This window comes from Thunnus maccoyii, chromosome 2, assembly GCF_910596095.1.
Source record: "Thunnus maccoyii chromosome 2, fThuMac1.1, whole genome shotgun sequence".
Classification (NCBI taxonomy): domain Eukaryota; kingdom Metazoa; phylum Chordata; class Actinopteri; order Scombriformes; family Scombridae; genus Thunnus; species Thunnus maccoyii.
Window position 1 is genome coordinate 5598148 of NC_056534.1, and position 12010 is coordinate 5610157.

The 12010-nt window shown below is 41.1% G+C and overlaps 1 protein-coding gene across 1 annotated transcript; it reads right to left on the reverse strand.

Annotated features, from left to right (window-relative positions):
- Positions 1–1160: 1160 nt before the first annotated feature.
- On the reverse strand, positions 1161–11601 carry LOC121912908 (mitoferrin-2-like). The gene is made up of 4 exons (XM_042435451.1): positions 11071–11601; positions 6377–6605; positions 6124–6180; positions 1161–5451 (listed from the first exon to the last, which is right to left on the reverse strand). The coding sequence occupies exons 1-4, from the start codon at positions 11410–11412 to the stop codon at positions 4847–4849; spliced, it is 1233 nt and encodes a 410-aa protein (XP_042291385.1). The 5' UTR covers positions 11413–11601; the 3' UTR covers positions 1161–4846.
- Between the last annotated feature and the right edge of the window lie 409 nt (positions 11602–12010).

A 12010-nucleotide genomic window follows, 5' to 3' on the forward strand; every position in this document is an offset into this window, starting at 1 on the left:
CAAAATCTGTCAGAAAGACTTCTCAGAATAGTGGAAACTGTTACAGCATCAGATTAAAACTCATGCATGTTAATCTCATCACGTACAGCTGTGGGATGTCTGAGTGTCCACTTACTTTTAAAACTGTATGAAATTTTTTTTATCCTCTTGTAGTTTTGGCCATAAATCCTATTAGTTTTGATTTGTATTAGCAGCTGCTGGTTGTTGTTTGGGACACCTGCACTGTACTCGTCTTCCTCACGCTGTAGTCTCTGTGTCTGTACATTACAACACCTGCTCATTTTGTGATTTTTGCCATTTTCTAACTACAACCGGATCAAATGTTTGGGATTCATAAACTGTTTGTCCTGCCTTGTTCCAAGCTTTTATTGTCATAAAATAAATAACTGCAAGCTAATAAGTAAACTTCCCCTGAGATAAAACATCTTTTTTTTGTTGTTTTAAACTTACATTGCCAACTGTTGTACATTGCCAACTGTTGTGAAACATCCTGTTGCAGCCAGATCTCACTATATCACTGAAAATTAAAAGTTAAAACCCACTCTGATGTTTTGGAGTCAAGACTCTAAGTTAAAGGGGACCTATATCATGCACATTTCCAGGTCTATATTTTTATACTGGGGCTCTACTAGAATATCTTTGTATGATTTACAATAAAGAAAAACTCCTTATTTATCTCATACTGACCCTTTATGCAGCCCCTCAGCTCAGCCTCTGTCTGAAACAGGCCGTTTTAGCTCTTTAAGGTCCCCCTCCCAACGAGCTGTTCTGATTGGTCAGCTGCAGGAAGCTTATATAGGCTACGTAAACAAACCGGATTTCACTCCTTTTTCTCATTCTTTACTTAAAATATAAACTTTCTTGATCTATCTCTACATGGTAGAGCCCGAATCCGATCCACAAAATGTGAGTGGAGCATTTTTACAAACATTTTCTTTAAGTTTTGGAACTTTAACATGAAAATCCAACATTACACTGATTGTAAATTACAGTAAATCCAAAAAAGCACATTATGTCCCCACAAAAGATGTTGTCTAATGGCAGAAATCCCGAATGAACACTACTGTACTTCGGACAAAAGTATCACTGAAATTTTTTTTTTTAACTGTACAACCTGCTGAAAGAAAGGAGGGTTAGAAAAAGTAAGACAAGAGGACCAGTTTAAGTTCTCTCAGCGCTTGGAGAGTCAGCACCAAGAGAAGACCCTGCTTCTGCGAGGAGCTGCCTTAGCGAGTTTTATTTACAATTCACAAAATACAGGTGTCGCTTTCAAACAGTGCTCAAGCATTTCACATTAGTGTCGTCATCTGACAGACCACCAGTTCCTCTCCTGTTTTCTCTCTATTGCTCAGTCTTTGGTTTCCCAATCTTGAAACTTGGCATAACACGAGGAACACTCCTACAAACATTTTTAAATACCTTTAACCCCCCCATTTCATTTTTTTCCTCACACATATGGTCTTGTCTGAATATGAAGTAATCCAGGTTTTTCCTTTTTTTTGCTACTTTCCAGATGAGTATTTTGTGCGCTTTCTACAAAAACCTGCATTTTTTTTTTTTAACAGCGTGGTCTTGATAAAACTTGTACACTTCTGATATTTATATAGTTCAACATACAAGTTAACTTCAAAACTTAGCTGGTTAGATTTTGGGTTTTATCTACAGACGGGTGACAAATTAAAAAGGAAAAACCGGAAACAAATGAACGGAGAAACATTAAGGAATGCAGATGCTTCCACACAGATAGATATACCGCATGGTACAAATAAGTAATTAACACCCGATCGTGCTCTGTAGTATGATTGGACTTTGAAAGCGGGTTCACTGTTGTGGCACGGATGGCGGGAGCTTCAGTCACAAAGACGGCTCAACTGGCTAGTGTTTCAATAGGAACAGCGACATCTGCATTTAGATCTATGGGAAAGACATCATCGAACACCTACGGGGAGATTTTTGGACCGATGTGTAAGACAGCGCTCTCCACCATCATCATCATCAAAACACCAAATGAGGGAAGAATGGTGTAGAACCAATGCCAAAGCACATTAAAGCTGTTCTGGTGGCCTTACTAAAACACTTTATGTTGGTTTTACCATTAATTTGTAGCCCGTCTGTATAGTTACCCATATTTAGATATATTATATACAATTTTTTCCTGTTTTATGGCTTCAAAAACACATTATTCTATCTATATATATGAGGATTTCTTTGTAGTAGTTGTGCGTTGGATGTATGGCGGCTAACTGAAGGCATGTGTAGTAAGAACTTTATTCTCTCCACTTGTTTCACTGTCAGAGTTGCTTTTTCCACCCTAAGTATTACACAAAGTTGCTATTAGGTGCTAGGATGCTGTGCGGTTTTAAGAGAACAAAATAAAACTAAACAAAAAAAGTGATTGTCTAAAGATGAACACTCTTGCCTTTTTTTAAATTGTTTGTAATAAATGATTCTTGTTCCAAAAAACCCCTACATATGGACTATGGAAAAATACTTTTATGTTGGAAATATTAACATTTCCAGTTTTGCCAACCAAGGACTCTTACTTTTTAAAAGGCGTAGCATTATTTTTGCTAGCACTGAGGGTTTCAGAGTGCGGCATGTGGCATCTTCCATATGATGGATATATTGTTTTAGAACAAAAAAAAAAAAGAATCTACCAGCATCAATCTATAAGCCTATCGGTGATACGTTCGCCACTCTAATGACTCTTATCCAGAGACGATGTGCAGCCTTCATTGTGTGCGTGGGTTTTAAAGCGCTTGGCTAGTGAAAAGATACTGTTTCCTCTTTTTATTTTGTCCTTCAAAAGAAATCTTACTGACTGAGGGCGTTTTCAAACCTATAGCTCGTTTGCTCTGGTCCGAATCCGTGCTTGCTTCCCCCCCTTTTGTTCGGTTTCTTTTAAACACAGAGTTAAATCCAAGTGAACCAAAATGCATCACTGAAAGCTGCTCATTGGTCAGATATGTGAGAACATAAACACAGGAAGAAGGTCTTATCTGCCAAATATAAAAATGCAGTGCACTTTTTTTTTTTATGAGCTAGTCCAGACCTCAGTTCATTCTCCGACTAGCTGCTAGCAACTATTATTATTTTTGCTCATCTCCAGCTTCCAGCCTAGTAGATGGGTCAGATCACTGTGGGATCACATCCCCCACAGCAAACCAACCACTCCAGAGTTAGTCTGGGACTGACGAAATTAGACCACTTCCTCAAAAGGGTTTCGGTACGGTTGTTTTGGTTGGCGTCCGAGTACGATTGCTGTGTTCGAATCTGCCCAAAGAAACCACACCATGGGGGCCTGATTCAACCGGACGAAAAAAAGGTCTGAAAACGCCCCTAAATTTTCCATTCAAGCAGAAATGTACTTTGTGTAACTGTGTGTTTTTCCTTTGAAGGACAATACAAACGGTTTATTGCACAGTGAGGCTTTGTTGTGATCAAATCTGGTCAGAGTCACTGCTGAATGCTATGAAACTGAATTACCATTCACTCGACCACTGTAACACACACACACTCACACTCTCTCTCTCTCTCTCTCTCTCACTCTCACACACACTCACTCACTCACTCATTTTCCACTCAGGTGTTGTATAATTGAGTATTTTCAATCCAAAACTGATTCTGACTTTCCAAAAAAAAAAAAAAAAAAAAACAACACATGAGGAGATAACTTACAGGCTATGTGTTCCTCAAGTCTCACAGGGCTGATGGATTATGGAGGAACGTTATGTATTTAATCAAATTTCTTGTTTTTACTTAAAAAAAAACAAAATGATCTTAAAATGTTTCTTTCTTGCTCTGAGAGAAATGTTACTGAACACCAGCACAAGTATTCAAAAACTGATCTTGATAAGGATTCTGTAACCTCATGCCTCTCCCTTGATGTAATAGCTATTTGTCCACCAGTTATAAGTTTGAAGGTTGAGCAGTGCGCCCCCCTGTGGTCAGCAGGCAATATGGTAGTAATACTTTCCAGAAGTGCAATGTGCAGTTAAGAGAGGAGGGGGGGGGGGTGGGGGGTGTTGAACCAGTTTACAGTGCAGTTCTTGAGTATTTGGAAAGATTTTAGATTTGGCTCCGACACACTGGACTTGAAATGAAACAGCGACTTTGAGGTTAAAGTGCTGACTTTCAAATTTAAGGGTACTTGAGGGTTTTCCTCATCCATATTGGGTCAACCGTAGAGGACTCTTAGCCCTTTATATATCCTTAAGGGGGGGGATGTATAAAAATGCTACATCTACAGTTACAGTTTCTAAGATGTGAATAAACAGTCAAACTAAAGCTTCAAGTCAGCACTTAAAACCTCATAGACAAAGCGTCTTCAAGTGCTGGAGACAAAACAGTCCAAATGCTTCTAAACTGCTCTGTAGGTGGTCGAAGGGAAGTGAGAATTTCATGGTTCAAAAAGGGCTGAATTCAAATAGACTTAACAATATGTTATCTTCCTTAAATAATATGCTTTTTGAAAGCAGTTTGTCAAGTGTAACACTGTAAGAACTGTAGTTAAAGCATCAGAATTCAGTAGGGCGAGTTCAGGGAACCCGAAGCAGACCCTTTTCTTACCGATGGGTATAGTTTGACATTTCTTCAACCCCCATGTCTCGTGTAGAAGTATTCAAGACAAGTTGTATCCTAATAACTGTACTTGTCCTCACCTGCTATGAACTAGAACCGACCGCGTTTAATTGATCTCAGTAAACAAGATGAAAAGATGATTTTTTTCACTCAACGAATATAAAATTCTAGAGCTTCTGATGCCTGGAAATCAATACCGATACCAGTAATTGGTAAGGTGCAATAAACCTTTGTGTTGTTGATACCCGATCCCGTTGCTAGGTGTTTACTTGTCTCCATCACGGTCTCCGCGCAGCCGTTTCTCGTGCTGGCGCTTGGTGATGATGTATTTGAAGAACTCGTAGACGGACCAGCTGATGGCTGTGGAGGGCATCTGGTAAATGACACGGGCTTGGACGCCCTTGAAGAAGGCCGGCACGCCTCCCATCCTGTACACCGTCCGAAAAGCCTCGCCCAGACCAGAGATGTGGCGGCTGCCGGGCGACGAGGCGGCGGCTGCTGCTGCTGCTGCTCCGACCGCTCCGGTTGCCGTCGCTGCCTCGGCTTGGATCACGTGAATAGCTTGAGCCTCCTGCGTGTTGAGGAGGGTCTTGCAGACATCGAGGGGTGTGGTGGCGGCGGCGGCCAGGGCTCCCGCCAGTGCGCCTGACACAACGTGAGAGGAAGGGTTGTACTGTCTGTGGGGGTTGAGGAGCTCCTGGAGGTACTCGTAGGTCATGAAGTGGAGTGCCTGGAATGGCACGTTCATGGTCAGCTGGGTGGTGTAGCTGCGGTAAAAAGCCGCCAAACCCTCGTGCCTCAACATGGAGCCCATACAGTCCAGCACGCCTCGATAAGGTGAGTTGAACATCTGCATACGTTGTTTCATAACTGGACGTGAAAAAAAATGGAGAAGGAATTAACAAGACTATATTTCACACGCTAAGATCCAGACCGGTGACTGAAAAGAGGAACTGGGAGGGCGGCAGGAACACTGGAGAGGAAGTGGGTAGGTATCCGAGAGGCAAAACACCCCCTCAAAAAAACAAAAAAACAACTGTTTCTTAATACAATCTATGTTGACAGTGATACAGGGAAGAACACATTACAAAAATGAACTAAAAACAATTAGTCATCAATTAATAATTAATTAGCAAAGCTAACACAAAGCTTAAGTCTTTAATATCAGGGGGGGGAAAAGCATGTTGCCACAATTAGACCCATTAAATAAGATGCCTCAGTTCATTATAGTGTGCTGCTAGTCTTATTATCCATCAATCATCTTCCTCTACTGTACTTATCCTGCATATTTCAATGTATTTATGTGAATAATAGACTGGTGTGTTTGGTGCAGCAACATTTGGGTTGCAGTTCACAGTTCTTCCAGTCACATGGATGAGTCTATGGCTCCACCATGTGCTCTGACAATAGAAGTGCACATAAGGGGGATTTTCTGTAATGGTCTTAAAAAGGGAGGTTGAGAACGTCTATAAATAGAACTGCGACTAGTGTATGTGTGTGTGTCTGTCAGGTGAACTGACATAAGCTCAAAGGTTGTTTTACCTTCAGCTGGGTTCATGATGGCGTCGTGGATCACTGTGGCCATGCAGCCCGCCACTCCTGAAGAACACAGAGAACAGCAGAGAGGAAGTTAAAGCCACAGAGAGGAAGTGGTTTTTTTAGCCTTTAGTTTGCTCCCTTCCATCCATTTGTCCCTCTCTTTTCATTCATTTCTTTATTCAATAGGTTGGATTAATATTTTAATAAAGTAAGTTACGACAAAATTTAAGCGTCATGAATGAAAAGTAAGATTTACCGTTTGCAAAGTGGCTGTTGGTGCCGGGGTGGATTGCGTCGCTGAGCGAGAACTTGATCTTTTCGTAGCAGGCGAAGTAGAGAGCGTGGGCAGGTCCCGCCCCCACCGCCAGCACGTTCACGCCTCTGATCGGCCGCCACACGCCCTCGGTCCGCACAATCTGCCGCAGGGCGTCCATCACGTTGCGGTAGCGCGCTCCGGGCTCAGGATGCAGGCTCTGCATGCGAGTCTGAGTTGAGATGAACAAACAATCCTGATTATTTTCATTGATGATCGTTTTATTAGTCACAATTCCTGATTGCACAGAAAAGGGGAATATAAACATTTTTATACATGTATTTGATGTGTACAAGCAACTTAAAATGCTGACAATTATTTATACTGTCAGCATAACTGAAATATGGAGGCAAATATCAGCTCAGTGGACAAGGTGTTAACTGTCCTGATGATATAATAACAACCACGATTGATTAAGAACAAAGTGCAAACATTTAATAAAAGACCTATTGAGAGATGTTTCTAATATTCACTGTTACAATAGAAAGATATCAATAAATTGTGATTATTATGTTTTTAACCACAAGAGATTGTTGTCTCAATCACACCGAATTCATCTCCAGTTCATTTAAGGTGACGGCACCTCCGACTTTAAAAAAAAAAAGAAAATCAGATAGAAACAACTGCATTCAAGTCGCCGACCACAAACCCCAACACAGGACTGAGTGCTGCGTTTAGCTAGGAAGCGGTGCAAATCAAAACACTCGAGTCTGCCACTCGCATTACTCATAGATAAGCAGCACTGCGCACGGCTGACTAAAAGTGACAGAACACCAGAGGAATGAACAAAACTCCAGACAAAGATGGCGCAATCCTGAAATTTTTCCTCACATGCAATAAGTGTATCGTCGTAGTCGACACCCTCCCCTCAAGGGTAAATATTGACAGCAGAGTAGGGGGAGCGCGTCTGCCTCCTGGAGGCTTTAATGGAAATTCCCGCTCTTGTGTGCTTCTGGGAAATTATAACTCTGTTGGAATGTGCACAGTCATCCACAATATGAGCAGTGCATTCAAGTCTAGGTTGGTGTTTTCCCCCCCCTTTTCTTTCAGTTTTTGGAGCCTGGTAAGATTGTTTAATCCAAAAGCAACACAGACTGAGACAGTTTCACCAAAACCAAAAAGAATCAGGTGTCAGTGGAGGAAAAAAATACAATAGATGACCTCCATTATCCCACTATGGCTGCTGTGAATGTAGTGAGCTTTGATACTGGGGGGGAGAGAGTCTGAAACAATCCAAATGACTTACTAGACACTAACTGTCCAGTCTCCTGACAGATCCATGTACCTTATTTGGATAAGTGGGGAAGTACGCTAATTAAAACACAAAAAAAACCCACCTGGTCCTATTTTAAAGCTGGATTTGTCAGAGAAATCATGAGTACAAACAACAGCTGATAAGGCGATCACCATAAAGTCACTCACTCATGTGACACATGCTGCTATGCATTACAGCCCCGCTCATATTTCTGGCCTATACCTCATACATCAGTATCAGCGTATATGCTGTCTGATACGCGCTGATATTTGTATTTATTTTAAGTTATACAGGCTCTGTCTCTAATTTATATTAGCAGCTTTTGAGCCTCATTAAGTGTTTGAATAGCATCTGGACCTAATGAAACACTCTCAACTCCTCCTGATGAGAGAAGCAACTTAAAACCAGCTGGAAATCTTTCTGATCACATCCAGTGGTTGATGTTCTCGGTTAGCGCCGTAGCGATGTACTCGACAACACCGTCGGGTGTGATCACGAGAGTGCGAAGGAAATGAAACTTTCAGTTAGAACAGACCTGTGAGACGGGTCTTTACGGCTTAGTGTTATAAGCTTCAGGTGAGTGTGTGCCTGCGATGAGGAAATAGATGAACCGAAGCGCCGTTCACACTAGTAGATAAAAAACATTGAGCAACCTGCTTTGACTGCAACAGGAAACTCAAGATTGTGAAAACAAACCTCAGTGAAGAGGAAGCTGTCCGCAGAACATTGCCGTAAAAACCAAACTGATTTCCTTGAGCTAAAAAAAAACAACAAAAAAAACCCTTAATTCATTTCCTCCTTCTACTTTGAATGTGTGGCTGAAACAATATAGATCACAGAGGGACAGAAACATTAAAAAAAAAAATAGCCACGTTTTTCCTTTTCAGTACTCCACTGAACAAAACTGCTTTCTTGTTGGTTTAGAGATTTTGTAACGTGTGGGAGTATTACTTGAGAATAGATTGTAGGGTGCTGGTTTAGTCTCGAGTCGAGCTTAACTTTTGCTCAAAGCTTCATAAGAATGAGGAACAGACGTCAACAATTTGTGTTTGGAAAGCTGCTTCGACATAAAATGATCCTTCCTGGCCGTCACATATCTACCAATGGAATTAAGTTATATAAGTTATAATCACTGTGTGACCATTTATAATGAAGATTTATGCCTCTTATAATATGCCAAATAAGAATAATCAGCATCTTTTACTTGTATTTATGAGTGACTCTGTCCCGGAGAGTCCAAATGATATTTTCAGATGCAAATCTACTGTTCATGATATGTGTCTGATGCAATGCTTTGCAATAGAAACTGATGTTGCCAATCAGGTGACCGGGGGTCAATTGTTCTGCCAAAAAAAAACAAAAAACGCTATGAATCGGAAAACCTCATCATCAAGGAATTTGTTGTAAACAAGAGCTTTGTATGATTGAAAACGCTGCACAATGAAACCACTGAGAACTGCACCTTCTTTATCTCTCTGATACAATATGGAGGAACATAACAGTCCGGATCATCTTCATGACCACAACTTTGGTTTGGTTTGGGATCGAGTAGCTGAATCAACGACATGGTCTGAGGAGAGTTGTTCATATTCAAGCCCCTAAAAAAAATAAGTTTCTCATTTGATAAAACCAGCAGCAGAATAGGAGAAGTTGTGTCGCAATTCCAAACTAAAACTTCCTTGTCTGTATTGTATCTTGAGAGCATGCTTTTGCAGTTTTGGACAGGAAATTAATGTTCTTTTGCTTTTTGTTCAACAGGAAATGATAAACATAAACCAATAAACATAAGCAAAACTTTTTTTCCCCCTAGAGATCTTTTTGTTTTCAGAGGACGCTCCTTTTCTCACCACTGTATACAAATGTTTTTTTTTTATTTTTTTAAATGATTTCTATCACTTATAAGTAGTGCCTCAATTTGTTGTGTGGTGCAAAACAGTATCCATCAACACCACAATCTAAATAAAGTGAATTTTGTATGCATACTGATATTCTGCACATGCTTACGTTTGTCTCTTTCCCAGTTTAAGAGCATTACATAATCCTGGTTAGTGATGGTTGTAATGTGTAACTGGAATATAGAGTCGTGACCACCGAGGGGGTTAAGGTCAGATTACAGAGATCTGTTTCAGACGGATCCCAGACACAGCTGTCAAACTTTTAACATGCTCTTCACATATAGTGTAGTTATGTAGTCGAGTATCAAGTTCAAAACACTCTTTAGCAGGCAAGTCAGTATTAACAGGGTTAATAATGAATATCCACTGTTGGAAAGAAGTATTTACCTTAACAGGGATTTATGTAGCTAGGTAAGAGCAAGACTAGTTATGTCATGGTTTACAATTAATGCATGTCTGATTGTTAAAAACAGCTGTAATATTACTATACATCCTTCTGCCAAAGTGTTTCATTTTCAATAATTAATTCATCTGGGCTGTTTCCCTGTTGATCTAGAGATTGATGACCCACTTGTGTTAATTATTACCCACTTCTACCTCTTGACAATGAACTTTCTCACAAGATGTGCTCTGGTAGTTTTGTCTCCACGTTAATTTATCAGTGACTTATCTACGATAATAAACAAACCGCAGACTAACACTGTTGTTTATAACGCCTATGCTGATTTATTTGGTCCGAGGAAACACTGTTTCCATTGTCACACAGCTAATGCTAAATTCTTGATCATGATTCTCCTGGCCTATTTTACTAATATCCCCCTACATTTATTTGTTTACAAAAGTGCAAGCATCAAAGGCCTGGGGCTAAGAATAACACAAATATTAGCAATTATGTCCCTATCAACTGTGAGTGATACGTGTCCATAACCAATTGAATAAGAGCTGCAAACAACTTCTGTTGGTTTACAAAATGTTGCATATGTGGTCCCACGGACTGTTTAAAGACAACACCGTGGTGATAAGTATAGTTTATCATTCCACTTGATAGCGAAACAGGAGAAAAATATAAGTTAAATGCGTGTCCGATAATGGATGCATTATAGCTAAAAAGGGCAACTGCCGCTTTAGCTAGTATGCTAGTTTATGTAAGTTAGCGAGAGGAGACGCAAACGTTATATACACATGATTACAGTAATATATAGCAAAATTAAACTGAAATGAGGTATACAAACCCACTCGTGTGTACATTTTCACATTGACCACCGCGTGTTGCGATGTTAGCTATTTAAGTAACATTAGTTAGTTAACTGACCTCTGATAGAAAGGTTACTCCTGTTAGCTTGTAGCCTAACCGAGCTCAGGCTTGTTTTCAGGCCTAGGTTAGCTAGAGGTTTTATGCAACCAGTGGCGGCGTTTCCTGTGACAGAAACTGGGCCTGAATATGTTTCAAACAAAGCGGTATGTTGTGTTTTTTTATGCCCTGATACCTTGACACAATCGATGGGGTACATAAGGCAGTGCTCCATGATTCCAGCCACGGCTCCTGCCAGCATGTGTGTGCTGGTGGCGGCTCCCTGAGGCAGCCCTTCATAGTCTATTTCTGGCTCAGCAGAGGTCGAGGTCTCCTGAGTTGCTCGATGCAACACCGGGGCAAAGTCCTGCTCCCCTGACATTCTCGGCGAAAGAGCCCCAACAAATCCTCCCGAGGCGCCCATGAGCCTGCCACCCAGCCATCGGATCTCTGCGCCGGCTGTAGCTCCTGTAACGCGGCTGTCGACGCCCGGTGTTTCCACGGACGTTCGCCGGGACACGAAACCGTCCGCTTCCATGCAAATGTAATCAGACAAGCTTGTTCAGATCGACTACTCTGGTGACCCGCCTGTCCGTGTAGTCTTCCCGGCAGTTTAATTGGAGTCCCAGCCGACCGGACTGACTCTTTGGTGGGTGGCTGCTACTGCGTGGCGGGCAGGTAGCTGCAGAGTCCGGGAACCGGGAGTCAAAGCTGGGTGGGACATCGGTGGGTTTGTCCAGTGAGTCATGTTAAAAGCTAGCAGGTGATTCGATAATCCGACTGTCAATCATTCAAAGCTTTTGCAATTGGTCAATTCGGTCTAAAATGAGGCGGGCAAGTGAAGTGATAGGAAGTCCGGCGTCAGCGACGATTTTGTAATTTAGGGAATCACGTGGATTTACGGGAAGCGTTTTAACCTGCAGAGTAACCAAGTACATTTACTCAATTACTGTACTTAAGTACAATTTTAAGGGTACTTGTACTTTATTGAGGGTTTCCATTTTATGCTGCTTTATACTTCCACTGCACTACATTTATTTAACAGCTTTAGTTACTTTTCAGATGAAGATTTGACACGATGGATAATATAACAAGCTTTTAAAATACAACACATTGTTAAAGATGAAACCAGTAGT

Excerpts from the sequence above, each read along its gene's own strand:
- LOC121912908 (XM_042435451.1), bottom strand. The coding sequence starts at position 11,412 with ATGGAAGCGGACGGTTTCGTGTCCCGGCGAACGTCCGTGGAAACACCG. Across the intron at positions 6,181-6,376 it reads CAACAGCCACTTTGCAAACG|GAGTGGCGGGCTGCATGGCC; the intron begins GTAAATCTTACT and ends TGTGTTCTTCAG. Across the intron at positions 5,452-6,123 it reads CATCATGAACCCAGCTGAAG|TTATGAAACAACGTATGCAG; the intron begins GTAAAACAACCT and ends TTTCACGTCCAG.